The following is a 15,054-nucleotide window of genomic DNA, read 5'->3' on the forward strand; positions in this document are numbered from 1 at the left end:
GCTCACATAAAAACATTTAGAATTGCCATAATGGGACAGACCGAGGGTCCATCAAGCCAGGTCCCAAGTAGTAAAACAGATTTTATGCTGCTTATCCTAGGAACCCCCCAAGCCATCTCAATAATGGCCTATGGACTTCTCTTTTAGGAAATTATCCAAACCTTTTTTAAACCTGCACTGGAGCTGTTACTGTCGCAACTAGCGCTAAAAAACATGCTACGGTTTTGTAAAAGTGGGGGTTATTTATTTAAAATATTTATTAACCGCCTGGAACTTAGGCAGTTTACAATAAAACATTCAAAATTATTAAAGCTCACAAAAACAATAAAAATAAATAAACATTCATTTTTTAAAAACCTAATAAAATACTCTCAAATACAAAGAGTACTGGTTTTCAATTAAATGCTTGAACAAAGGAGTTTTTAACAACTTTCTAAATCTCAACATGTTATCACAAAAATGTCAAATCCCTGGCAACCCATTCCACATAACAGGGCCAGCCCCTGAAACATAATATATCTTTTTCCCCTTCTTTCTTCTAACAACACGGTAACCCACATCCTGGCCCATATATTTGCAAAATACCACTAAAATAACTTGGCATTTCGTTATATATCCCTTGATGGACCAATATCAAGATCAATGCAGCAACTGATGAATTTGACTGCGAGACTGATTTGGGGAATCTCACGCAAATAACATATTACCCCTGTGCTCAAACAGCTACATTGGCTTCCAGTGGCACAAAGGGTTTGTTACAAAATGTTACCAGTCATACATCAGAGTCTGTATGGACTTGTTCCATTGAACTTTCAGTCTCTGTGGGAGGTGTACCAGCCGAGGAGGAATCTGAGGTCCGAGTGTACTATGAAACTTGTTCGGTAGGCCAAATCCAGATGACAATGGCATTCTGAGGACCTGTTCGGACCGTTTACAGTTTAGAAAGATGTTGAAGACAACTGCATGTGGAGGCTTTCTAGTAGGCATATTTGATAAGAAACTTGAATTGCGATTACTGCACCTTGTTTAGTGGGGATGGATAATATGTACAGTGTTCCCCCAGTCGTTTGCGGTCGGTGGTTCGCGGTCCCGGTCATTCGCGGTATTTTCCGACCGTGAATCGCAGACAAGGAGAGAGCAGCCGGAGCGCCAGCGAGTGCAGGAAATCACTCGCTGTATGCTCCGACCGCCTCTTCCTGCACTAAGTCGGGTTTATCCAATCAGGAGCTGCTTTGACACGCAGCTCCTGATTGGTAAGGCAAGATATTCCCATCAACACCCAAGCAGCAGAATTTTGTACAGCTCTGACCAATTTCCGTTCTGTAAGTTTGAGCATCTCTTTGGGACAGAACATGATGGAGGATGGGGAATGAGGGAAAAATTCCTTTAGACTTGCTCAGCTCTGAAAATATAAGGGATTTTGTGGGGCAGAGAAGATTTGAATTGAAGGCGAAAAGAATGGCAGGAGCAGAGGCCAGTGGTTATTGAAATGAGAAATGGAGACAGTGATGGAGAAAGGGTGTATGTGTGGTGGAAGGAACAGAAAGAAAGAATTCTGCAATGCCACTTGAAACTGGAAATTTTACAGTGTCCCAAGTCTGTAGTGAGAAGCTAAATACACCCCTTCTTGACTCTTCAAACACTTCCCCGAGGCTGACAGGCTGCTCTGCTTAACAAATCACCCAGGTTTTAGGCAATAACTTCCTGTTGTCTCCTGGAGCAAAAATAGGAAGTTGAGTCCCACCCTCATCCTGTCTGTGTGCAACTATGCACGTGTCCCTGAGCACAACAAACAGGGAACCTCAATACTCCAAAAACAATTGGAGAAACCACAAAACAAAGCACCGGGATTAGGTCATGAAGCATCAAACTGGTAAAATAAAGTACTGGTTCAACTGGAGCAATTTAAAGGATATATGGTCCTGTGAATTGACTATGCCAATATCTGATGATCAATGGAAATGTATTCTTCTTAAGCGCCTCAGATCCTGCCAATCTGCTTCTATGAAACAGTCCTTATACTTTATGGTCAGACGAGTTATATGGACTCCTATTAAATTAAATAAGCTCAGTGCCGATAAGTCCCCTTTATGTTAGTCATGTGGAAGTGAAAAGGGTACATTTGATATAACATATTAATAATCTCTGGGGGAAACCCTGTCCCCCCTTTGAACCCTGCTTAAAGCGCTTGGAGTTTTGCAGGCTTTCAATACCGAATCGTGGCTGCGTTTCACCAGAGATGCACTTGCTCTGCTCCCAGGCCCTAGTTTGGACTTTTTAGGCGGTCCTTAGATGGACTGAGCACTAGAACTCCCCATGGGGGGGGTCAAAGTCAATGGCAACCCCCCCCCCATGCAGCTCATGGCATATGAACACAGATGTTCACACGCCAGCCATCCACCAAAAACATGGCATGAATCCAAAGTATCCTCCTTGAGAAGTCCATCTGAACTGCTTTCTTTCAAAAATGAAGTATTTTGGGACAGATAAAAGCTTTAAATTGAAATTGGAAAATCCAAGATGGCCGCAGTGAAAGCGATTTTAACGCTAAAATGGTCCAGGAAACTCACACCAAAAATAAAAAAAAAATAAAAATCTGTGATTTTAGGATTTTGGGGGTGAGGACCTAGGACTAACTTTGAAACCACCTAAAACCTGGTTCTGGAGACCCCCCAAATCGATCTCACAGCCTGTTACTCACTGTGCCATACTGTGTGCTGGAAACTGCAAGATGGAAACTGAAACAGCTTACAGGGAGATCCCCTCCCTCAACAAGCCCTGGAACCTGGACAGCAGGTATTTTCTGACTGCCTCTCTGGCCAAACGCACCAGCCAGAGACCTCCATCCCTCCCAGAAACACAGTTGGCTCTGATTTTGGATACACCGCCACAGAGCCACGCAGCAGGCTGTCCAGTTGGGTGCACTGTAAAGCAGCCAACCCCCCCACCTCCAGGAAGCAGATATTGCTAGGAAAGTCTGCAATCTCCCACAGCCAGAGCTGTCCCCGCGGGGAACCTGCGGTAAAAGCTCCGATGCCCATAAAATTTCTTTGACCATCAGAGTTTTTACCGCAGCGACCCATGATAAAAAAAACCCTAATGCAGCTTGATAAAAGGGGAGTTTTAATTATCTTATGTTGATGCTACTAACTTATCTATGTTGATGCTACTAACATTTTAGCATTACTACCTAGCAATTTTTGTGAATTAAAAATGTTTGAGCTAAAACCCAGTAAAATAATGTAATTCAAATGATAAAATAAACAATGTTTTAGAATTTTGCGGTCACTGTGAATAATAATAATAACTTTATTCTTTTATACCACCATAGTCAAAAGTCTAGGCAGTTTACACTAAAAAGAGCTGGACAATCAGCGAAATACAATAATATAAATATTTGTAAAATAGAATTTCAATAATAAAACTCTCTAAGTAATAAACTTATTGAACAAAGTGGTCTTAATTAATTTCCGAAAACAGCAATAGGATAACATAGCTTGCTGAATACATTTACCTAACCAAGATTGTTGCCTACCAGCTTGAAATGCCAGGGTCCTATCTACGCCCATTAAGTTTTGGATAAGCAAATAAGTAGAAGTTTCTAGTTTCTCTTGATGGTCTATGCAACAAAACAGGCCTGCAGTTACTTTTGGAAATCTTCAACAGCCTTGCCAATCCTTCCTTGTGGCAGGCTATTCCAGATCATCTGCAGCACTTCCTTAAGTCGGCAATTGTTTGTGGCTATGGGTGGAGTTTGTGAAAAGAATATATGAACATAAAAGAGTTGCCATCAGACAGCCAATTCTGGGTGGGCCTCTCTCTTGCCACCCCCAAGTCCATTCAGCCTCTCTCTTTCCCTTCCTTCCCACCCTCCCAGCCTCTCTCTTCCTCTTCAGGTCACAGGCAGTAGAATTTTTAAATTTTTGTGCAGAATTCCCCCAAGAGTAAACATTGTGTAGATCAGTGTAAAACCCTGCATTCTGAATAGTACTTTGAGAGCAGAATGTGAAAAATAGACAAGGGTGTGACGTGTTTGGTGTGCGGCAGTAATGCAACCTTGGGTGTAGGAGTTGTTGTTTCTGCCTGTCCTTGAGATTTCTAGTTCTGGGTATTTTTTTTTAATACAAGTGGGATATGCTCCATGTTTCTCCTTTGCTTGTACCATAGTATGTCTTTCCTGGCTGTTTTGAGGGAGGATGCTATTTGGGGGGGGGGAAATGATTTTGGGGTGATCGCCCTTGTGTTTGAGGGGTACTGTTATGGGTCAGAACAAAATCAGCTGAGATGCCAATACCTTTGCCATTTGTTTCCATCCCTCACATACAATAAAGGCCATTATACCCAGCCAACCTGCACTTTTCACTGCAATCCAAAGCAATACCGTGAAGGAGGGTGCTACTGCTTTGTGGAGAAAGCAGCCAAAAACTAATGACCAAAATCAATCTTCAGAGACATAACATTAAAACACCACAAAGAAAAACTGAACGGTAGCTCATTAGGTGATCAGTAAGCGGAGCACCTAAAGGCAACTTCAGGAGAATGCAAGAGCGCAAAACGCTTGAGAGAGAAAAAAACACCTTGTTAAAGAGACTGGTGTTCTCATCCGTCATCAGTAGGGTAGCCAAACAGTCAATTTTGGGCAGGTCTGGAACCAAAGTGGACAGGCCCACCCTTGAGGAGCACAATTGTGCAAAGCAGGCCATTGAGCTGTGGTGGATGGTGACTCGGTCTTCCTCAGAGGCAGAGCGCTGGGCTGCTGCGAGTGGGATGGACGCTGTAGCCTGGCCGTGACAGAGACCGGGCCGGGGCCTTCCCCTGTTTTTAACTACCAATTTCTCTTGTCTCCACCATATCTGTCAGCAGCCCTCCCTTCCCAGGACATTTACAATACAATAACTCAATTTCTAGATCGCATAGTTCTATGCGGCTCACAAAAGAGTAATAAGGATACAGAAATAATCTGAATGAAGAGATCTAATTGCCTATGAATTTGTTAGAGATGGGTCTTCAATTGCCTTTGAAACTGAAGGTAAGCGTGAAACAAGGAGCACTCTCATGCATGGCAGCTTGAAAAGATAAATTTTTTATATTTACAGCTATTAACTGGTGGAAAGGCAAACAAGGCATGAGTTTTTCTCAAGTGTTTCTGAGAAGAAAAAAACAAATGAATCGTTGAGGCCTGACCAGCGACGACTTTATAGTACAAACAACCTAGTTTGAAAACAATACACACTTCCACAAGGAACCAATGTAACTCGCGGTACAATGGAGTAACATGATCGTATTTTCTTTGGTTGTGTATATCCACAATGAATATGCATGAGATACATGTAGTACCCTCATTGTATGCAGCTTACAGACAAATCCAACCATCCAGGAAACCTCCCCCCCCCCCCCAGAAATCTGATATCCTGCCCATCTGCTACCCACGAAAGCATCCCCCCATCTGGGGAAAAAGGCCACCTCCAAAGCCCAAGACAACAACTCAAAAACCTTGGACACTTCCTAGAAACCTCCTCCATCCAAAGATTATCTCCACTCCTCACACAAAATTCACCTCATTAGCCTGTGCATACATGGAACATAAGATCAATTAGCCCAAAGGCAGACCTAATCAAGGACTGGATAACTAAAGAACAACTAGGTTGCCTCTTCTTAGCCGAAACATGGCTAACCTCCGACTCAGACCCACGCATAACCGAATTCTGCCCCAGAGGATACAAACTAGAACTAGTCTGTTGACAAAACAAGCGAGGGGGAGGACTGGCTATTCTAGTAAAAAACAACCTCAACCTAAAAGTCCTGGATAAACGCTCCTCCCCTCACCTGGACCTCCTAGCCTGCCAACTATCCGATCACACACTCACAGGTACCATGACTTGCCTTCTTTGCTACATTACACCAGGCAAATGGAACACCTCCAAACACGAACTCGAAGACTTCATCTTCCAGAACGTTAGACAGATTGTGAGCCCACCGGGACAGATAGGGAAAATGCTTGAGTACCTGATTGTAAAAACCGCTTAGATAACCTTGATAGGCGGTATATAAAATCCTAATAAACTTGAAACTTGAACTCTCTAAACTCAACACATAACTTGCTCATCGGAGACATTAATCTACACCTAGAAGACTACACCTCAAAACAAGTTGAAGATTTAATCTCATACCTCAATGCACTATCCTACCAAATCCTTAACCCCCAACCCACGCATGAAAAAGGTCACCAACTTGATATTGCAGCATACATAACCCAAAACTCCCACACACCAGATATCCACATCTCCAATGGTACCTGGCATCCCTCCCTCTGGTCAGACCACTACAAATATACCTTCAATATCAATTGGGCACAAAGCAACAACAAACCCGAACCCCACAAAACCTCCTTCAAAACTCGCCAAAAAATCGAACCAACCACATTTTGGGACAAAATAGACCCCGCAATAGGCTCCACAGATCCTAAAGAATTTATATGCCACTGGTGCACATTAAGCGAAACAACACTGAATGAACTAGCCCCACTAAAACCTAAGAACAGAATTTGCAGGCCATCCTACAAATGGTTCGACATCGAACTTCTACAACTAAAAAGGCGCTGTAGATAACTCGAAAGAGCCTGGAAAAAGCAGAACCAAGAACAAACCAAAGTCGAATGGAGAAACCTAATCAAACAATACAAGATCAAACTTAATGAAAAACGGAAAGCCTACTACTCCAAATTAGTTGGCACCAAAGCCCCAGACACTAAAATGCTCTTCAAACTGGTAAAGAACCTCACTGACACCAAGCCTCTCTTAGCCAATCAAGGAAACCACCCACCAACAGCCTCCCAACTAGCCGACCACTACAAAAGCAAGATCACCACAATCAGATCCACCTTCAATAACTCATCAACCTACCTTGACGAGATTATAACAAAACCTACAACAGAAGAACCCATAGCGGCCGACAGGACCTGGACTGCCTTCCCACTAGTTCAATGGTCTGATATGGACCGTCTCTACAAAAAATACAGCAAAGCATCATGTGATCTGAACAACTGTCCCTCATATCTCCTAACAAACGCCTCCCCTAAATTCAGAGCCAACCTTATGCAATGGATCCAAACCACACTCACGGAAGGTCAATTCCCACTTGAACTAGGTGAGATATAATCACCCCTCTATTGAAAGATCTCAAAGGCCCAATAGACACCCCCTCTAACTATAGACCCATCGCCTCAGTCCCACTATACATTAAACTAATAGAAGGTCTAGTAGCGCAATACCTCACCAACTACTTAGAAGACCACAACATACTTCACCACTCTCAATCAGGATTCAGATCCACCTATAGTACAGAGACATTATTAGCAACACTACTAGACACAGCTAGACAGCACCTTAGTAAAGGAAGAAGAATGTTGCTAATTCAACTCGATCTCTCAGCGGCATTCGACCTGGTAGACCACACCATACTACTTCAGATACTAGACGGCATAGGGATCTCAGGAGCGGTATACAACTGGTTCCAAGGATTCCTAAAAACAAGAACGTACAGAGTCAAGTCAAACGACCACAAATCGGACCCCTGGTCTAACCCCTGTGGAGTCCCACAAGGATCACCGCTGTCGCCCATGCTCTTCAACCTCTTCATATCCTCCCTTGGCACCACTCTAGATACCCTAAACGTAAAATCTTTCAGCTATGCAGATGATACAACCATACTCCTCTCCTTCGACACCCAAGACCCCACCTCATTAGGCAACCTAAAAACAACACTGGAAGCAGTGGAAGAATGGATACTAGACCACAAACTGAAACTGAACTCGGACAAAACAAAATTTCTATTACTTGAAAAGGACAAAACCCCATTCATAACAGAATTAGAAATAAACGTCACCAAATACCCCATACAGCTCTCTCTCAAAATCCTTGGAGTGTCGATAGATAGATGCTGAACAATGCAAATCCAAATCAACAAAACTACTCAAAAAGCATTTTTCACCATGCGCAACCTACGAAAAATAAGAAAATTCTTCGAAAAAGATCACTACAGGATCACAGTCCAATCCCTTGTCCTAGGAGTAGTGGACTATTGCAATATCCTCTACCATGCCCCACAAACTTGATAAACCAACTCAGACCATTCAAAATACTGCCCTCAGACTGATCTATTCACTCAGAAAATTTGACCATATCACCAATGCCTATCTAGACTCACCCTGGCTACCAATACGAGCTCGAATCCAATTCAAATTTTACTGTCTATTAATCAAAGCAATAAACAGAACTGCACCCACCTACCTAAACAACCGTCTAAATCGTAACCGCACATCCAGACTAAGAAGAACCTAGATCCTATTCTCCTACCCACCACTCAAGGGAACTCAGCGCAAGAAGATGTACGATGGCCTCCTAGCTTCGCAGGCAGTGAAGCTGGACCCCTCCATCTCCAACCTGTTGACAACTACAAGTGACTTTAAATCATTCCAAAAGGAAATCAAAACTCTGCTATTCAAAAAAGACTATACAGCCTTCTTATCCCCCCCTCGCAACCTCCCACCTCCATGCAAATTTCCAGCTGACCTCCTACCCCTCTACCCAATGACCCTATCAAGTAACCAACCCTAAACTACTTCTTCCCTACTAGTAATCCTCAATTCTCCTCCTTTCCTCAATTTCTTCCCTTTGCATCTACTATTTAACGTCCCCTAAACTGCAATTTCCCCTGCATCTACTGTGTAAGCGCCCCCTAAATTGTAACTTCCTGGAAATATCCAGCTGTCTTATTCTGAGTCCGCTTAGAACTGCAGGCGGAATAGAAGTCACTAATGTAATGTAATGAACTCCTGCAAAGATTCAGAAATAAGGTCCGGCAAAGTCATAGACTCAAATAAGCACAGGATCGTGAAAGCATTTCCAGGCTCCAAAAAAAAACCAAAAAAAAACCCCAGAGGGATCCAAAGATCCAGTACACAGTCCCTGATCTCCCGCCTCGGGAAGCGCTGCACCTGCAAATAAGGGGTCAGCAAGCAAATCATCCGCATTAGGATTCCCCAGATCAGGATCAGGCAGCGCAAGCACAGTGGCAGGGCGAATCGAGAATATGCCATGGAGGCGGATAGGGACTGCACAGAGGAAGACCACTGGTTCTAATCTTCAGACCACAAAAATATTCAGAAAAAGTTCTGGCTTCTGGGGCATAGAGTCACCCTAAGGTGACTAAAATCTGCATTTCCTAGGCTGTGAAAGGTCCACAGCCTGGCGGACGGAATTACCAGCCATGCTGAGCCCAGAAAGTCACAAAGGCCCCCCCACTGGGCTATCTGAGCTTTTGGTAACCTGCTTCAGTAGGGGAGAGGCTAAGCTGGACACTGAGCTTCCTCCCCCCTCAGCTGTGCCACGTGGCGCAAAAATACTCTAAAAATGTTAAATATGTGCAATCCTGGCAACAATGCACAAGAGGAGAGCCCAAGGACTCCATCCCAGCAGGTATTTAGGCAAAATTTGCAATTTTGAATAAGCAGGGAGCTTTAGAAAAAAAAAGATTGCAAAAAATCCAAGATGGCTGCCATAAAAAAATTCACACCCAAATCACGATATTTTTCACACTTCTCAAATTCTAAAAATGGTGATTTTAGGATTTTTCAGGAGGGGTAACATAGGGGAACATTCAGAAATACTGAAACCCCCACTTTTCAAACCTCCCCCGATTCCTCTCACAGGCTGCCATTGTGACCTGACAGGATCTGTGCTGTAGCCTGTTTTCAGCTCTCACAGTAAGTGGAAGAGAAAATTCACTGCCACAATGCTGGGAATGGTTCTGTAAAGCTGATTTTTGGGCCACCAGTCAGACTCTTATGTCTGACTATACCGCCACCCTGAGGACCAACAGATGCGCACTGGTACGGGCGGTGCGATGACACAGCCAACAACCTACAAGACACCACCGAGTCTGCGCTCAACCCCCGATTAACAACAGGTGAGCCACCTCAGGGATGGCCCTGAGCTCCAGAGAAAACTATGCAGGCTGGCTAACAGGTACCCAGTGGGATCGGCTTGTCAGTTACAGACCGAAGTCTGAATTCTCAAGCAGGTAGTGCTTCAAATTCACTCCAAGCACTAACCCTCTCCTTTACAAAGCCACGCTAGTGTTTTTAGTGCCAGCCGTGGCAGTAACAGCTCGGACGCTCATACGAATTATATGAGCATCGGAGATGTTACCGCGTGCAGAAGGAAAGAATTGAAGGTGGAGCTAGAAAGACCAGAGGCAGAGTGAAAAATCCAGAGTGGATTCCTTATGCAGCAAGCAGTGGTTCCCAACCCTGTCCTGGAGGACCAACAGGTCAGTCAGGTTTTCAGGATAGCCCTAATGAATATGCATGAGAGAGATCTGCATATAATGGAGGTGCCAGGCATGCAAATCTGCTCCATGCATATTCATTAGGGCTATCCTGAAAACCCGACTGGCCTGGTGGTCATCCAAGACAGGGTTGGGAATATTGCACTGGAAATATTCTTAACAGAAGGACAACTCAGCTTAAAACAACATGAGCTTCTCGATGTGGCAAATTTTGCTGGAATGTCTAAAGCAGGGGTCTCAAAGTCCCTCCTCGAGGGCCGCAATCCAGTGGGGTTTTCAGGATTTCCCCAATGAATATGCATGAGATCTATGTGCATGCACTGGATTCATTGGGGAAATCCTGAAAACCCCACTGGATTGCGGCCCTCAAGGAGGGACTTTGAGATCCCTGGTCTAAAGAGTTTGTTCATCGATCGGAAGAAAAACCATAGTGATTTATAGACCAAACAGGCTATCTCAGTTTAAATCCGAGATCTTATCGGCAGCCAATAAAGTCTGCTCAACAACGGAGTTGTTCTTTCATACCTTTTTGCTGAAAAATGAGTCTACCTGACGTGTTTTGAATTTATCCAAATAAAAGTACCTGCTACCAGGATAAAGCTACTGAAAAATATCACTACAGACAGTCTCAGCACTAGCCAGACAGTACCAGCTGCTTATATGGAAAACGCCAGCAAATATTCAGAGGCAGTTGCTCTGTGGATACTGGCGCTGCATATTGAGGTTTTGGGCTCAGGATTGGGGTGAATATATTAAGCAGACGGCCAAGAAAAGACTGTGGTCAGCACATGGTTCAGTCACTGTGCTTGGACTGTATCCATAACCCCTCCATACACACACACCAGACTCTGCACAGCGCTTTGTACCTCCCGTCTGCTGCATCAGCACAGCTCAGAACTCTTCCCTAAGATCCAGAAGAATGAAGCTGAGTCACAGGGAAGGGAGGGGAGAAGGGGGTCTGCCCACATGCAACAGCTGAGATGAGTTCCTTTTACACTTTAAGCCATTACACAAGGACCAGTTAACAAAAAATTGCCCTGGAAGGCAGGGCGCGTTCAGAAGCAACTCTAGATCTCCAGTTTCAGTCCAAATAAAAAGAAGTTTTCTTTTTATCAGGCACAGATGAAAGGGTTTGCTCTAGAAGACAAGCTGCCCTAATGCAGCCCCAGCTTTCCATCTTGAGGGGAGCTGCAGGGTAAAGGCAGAGACGGGATCAGACTTGCAGGAGAGGGGGAGAAAAAGAGACAGAAGCAGCCATGCAGAGTGTGACAGGGGAACCAGTGGCAGTTCCTGTTTCCTACTTACTTGGCTCCTGCACTGAGACTTTGCCTCCACCACAGCAGCGCTCTCAGCATCTTCACCGCTATGTGGTTCCCGGGGTGGCCTGGGCTCCAGACCGGCTCTGCACCTGATCCTGCCCAGCCAGTATCAGCGGCTGCAGCTCAGATCCCAGGGTCACTTCTGTGCCCTGGCAGGGCAGTTTCTCGCCCAGAACAAAGTGAACCAGACAGACAGAGAGGAACAGGAAGGGAGAGGAGGAGGAGACAGCAACTTCTGCCCCGCCTTGCTCTGAGCCTACCTCTCCCCTGGGGCTGGGGAGAGAACAGCTGGATCAGCCACCCTGTATCCTGAGCCCTCCTAGTCCCTGGGGAATGGGAAGAGGCAGCAGATGGGCTCTTCAGACATCGTTCCCCAAAGACCTGGAACACATCCTTCCTATCCCAGCTGTGCCTAACGGAAATGAGAAGCATCTCTTTTTTTGTATACACAGTGAAAACAGCCTGCCAGGGCTCCCACGCTGCTGGAGCTGCAGATTCCTGCTCTCCTGGAGCTCTCTGCTAAACATGCACAGTGCATATCGGCACACATTTGGTCTAAAAATCAGATTAATTTGCATAGCTCGGTCACCCAAAAAACACATCTGTGTTAGGACTAGAACTAGAAGAGACCGAGACCACAGGAGTTCAGAGCTTCCCCACAACCAGTATTTCTGCTCCATTCCTTACAGCACCTCCTGATGGCAGAGGCTGGGGTCACAGGAGCTGTGAGTTCCCCCACAGCCAGTGTTCCTCTGCCGTTCTCTACAGCGCCTCCTGGTGGAAGTAGCTGAGACAGCAGGAGGTCTGAAATGACTCAAGGGAAGATTCTCTAATGTTCGCGGTAAAATCTGACGGGTCACAGTCACGGCCGCTATTGTAACGATCTCAAAAAGGTGACTCATTCTTTAAAAAACCCGCATGCAAATTAGGTTTGCGGAGGATTGCTAAATTTGCAAGTGCCGATCGCTGGTGAGAGCAATCAGCACATGCGCAGAATACAACCACACATAAAAAAAATAAGACCCCAAATTGAAGATTGGCAGGAGGGATGCCCATTCCCTCCCACCACCGTCGATAAGCAACCCACCCGACATCCCCCCAGCAGCGAGAAGGATGCCCATTCCCTCTCGCTGCAGTTGTAAAGCAACCCCCTGACACACATGCACCTCCCTTCCTGGCAGCAGGAGGGATGCCCACTCCCTCCCATCTCCAACCCCCCTTCCCCCCGGTGCCTTGTTTAAAAAGGCTGGTTGGAAGGATGACTACTCCCTCTGGCCAGCAGGCTCGCCTCTTCAAAATGGTGGGTCTTCCTCAAGGGGCCTAAGGCTCTAATTGGTCACTCCCTGGCACATCCCAGGATGAACTGGGGAGGAGGAAGGCCCGCCATTTTGAAGAGGTGGAACTGCTGCCATAATAAAAACACAAGCCAGAGATGTGCTTTTCATAGTACTGGCACCCCCAGACCAGTCGCTGATTTTTGGTTGCCAAAAACCGAGGCCATGCTTGGAGAATCACTCGGTGATGATGAAGAATTGCCCAGAGTGCTCGTTTAAATACTGATGAGCCTATCTGCATGGCAGAATCGGAGACTGCTAGGAAGCTTGGAAAAGACCACAGTAAGCCATTTTGATAATCCGCCACTAAAATACGCACACGCTAAACCAGCTGGAGGTTTTGTGACTGCGTTAAAGGCAAAGTTAAGTTTTTGAGAATCTTCCCCTCAGAGAGCAAAAGAAAATTGCTAATAAAAGTGTATCCCTGAGGCCCCTCAAGGTAATAGCAAAAGACTCTACAGCAGGGGTGTCAAAGTCCCTCCTCGAAGGCCGCAATCCAGTCAGGCTTTCAGGATTTCCCCCAATGAATATGCATGAGATCTATTAGCATACAATGAAAGCAGTGCATGCAAATAGATCTCATGCATATTCATTGGGGGAATTCTGACTGGATTGCAGCCCTCGAGGAGGGACTTTGACACCCTTGCAAAGCCAGAGACACTAACCAGGCCAATCTTTACTGGCTGAGCCATTTTGGGGTTTTGTACCAGCTTTGGTGCGAGGTTTCAACAAGAGGCTGTTTTACTATGTAAGGCAAGCTACGAGTGAGTTTATCCTGCCACAACTGGCTTCAGGCAGCAGTGCTGGTGATAGAAGAAATTAAATGGATTATGGAAGGCCTAATATGTACATCAGGTAATGGCACAGAAACACTAATAGTAATTCAGATTCTGTGACAGGAGATTGGAATGATTTCAGCTGCTGTGACAGATAACACAGCACAAAGAGCCTAGGGGTATTTAGAGGGTAAGTAGCTTCTGCAATGAGGAGACCATTTCCACTGCTCACGTCTTCTTAAAGTCAGCTGCAGTTTCCCTCCTGTACCTTTGGGCTTTCAGATCAGTCGGACTCAGCCTCTATTGCAGGCCATGAGATTTCATTTGCAGTAATCTATGATCTTCCCCTCTTTAGAGCCTGTTCCTTAGTCTAGGGTTACCATATGGCTCCCGAAAAAGGAAGACAGATTGAGACATCTGGATTTTACTGAACCACTGAAAGCAAGTAAAATCCCGGATGTCTCAATCCGTCTTCCTTTTCCTGGAGCCATATGGTAACTCTACCAGTGAGAGTGCTTGCTCAGGGGACCCAAACTGCAGCTCACTTTGGAGCCCAGTACATCTGAACCTAAGTCTGGCCACCAGGTATCACTGTTGAGCACAGGTTGAAATGTTCTTGTGCCCTGGTAGCTGGATGCCCTGCCTTCCCAGCACCCCACTCAGCCTAGGGAACAGAGCTTAGCAATCATATCTGGATCTTTGCACCCTCCTGCTTAGGCACCGGGCCTGCCCCAGGTCTGCTGCAATTTTAAACAATAAGATTACAGTTATGCAAACTGTACATCTGGAACTCTGATGCCATCACATTGGTGCTGAAGGGGGTAAAGGTTCATGGATTGGCTAAGATGCCACAGCTCTCAGAGGGGCAGAGATACTGCCGTTGAGGGTCCCTGACAGAAAAAACAATTGTCTCTCCCTCACACCTTTTCCCTCCGACAATCCCTGTATCTTTGGATAACAAATCGGCAGAAGGGAAGCCCACTCCCTCCTACCCATAGGGCTGCATGCTTAGAATGATGGGCCCTCCCCCTCCCAATGCATCTTGGGAAGCTGATCTTTACATTCCAATGGTCAAATAATTAAGGCTGAGATTCCACTGTATATAAGCCAGCAGGAAAATCTGAGTCATTCAAAAAAAATTATTAAAAAGATCCTTATTTTGTAAGATGAAGTATATGAACTGGGTGTCCCATTGTTTAGTTGATCGCTGTTTACTAATCTGTTTTGTTATTGTCTGCTCTTAGTTTAACTGTATACATATTGTTATTATGTATGTAT

The 15,054-nt window shown here is 45.2% G+C and overlaps 1 protein-coding gene and 1 long non-coding RNA gene across 4 annotated transcripts in view; one reads left to right on the top strand and one right to left on the bottom strand.

Annotated features, from left to right (window-relative positions):
• Window positions 1-15,054, bottom strand: part of LIMK1 (LIM domain kinase 1) — a 72,306-nt gene that overhangs the window by 48,227 nt on the left and 9,025 nt on the right. The window contains exon 1 of one of the 3 annotated variants that reach the window (XM_033921775.1): window positions 11,653-11,836. The exons of the other annotated variants lie outside the window; for them this stretch is intronic. Coding sequence (XP_033777666.1) covers window positions 11,653-11,702 — 50 coding nt within the window. The 5' untranslated portion in view covers window positions 11,703-11,836. Of the gene's footprint in view, window positions 1-11,652; window positions 11,837-15,054 lie in introns of those variants that run through there. 3 annotated transcript variants of the gene reach the window in all.
• Window positions 1-15,054, top strand: part of LOC117348986 — a 92,515-nt gene that overhangs the window by 33,366 nt on the left and 44,095 nt on the right. The gene's annotated exons all lie outside the window — the stretch shown is intronic.

Source organism: Geotrypetes seraphini, chromosome 15, assembly GCF_902459505.1.
Source record: "Geotrypetes seraphini chromosome 15, aGeoSer1.1, whole genome shotgun sequence".
Lineage (NCBI taxonomy): Eukaryota > Metazoa > Chordata > Amphibia > Gymnophiona > Dermophiidae > Geotrypetes > Geotrypetes seraphini.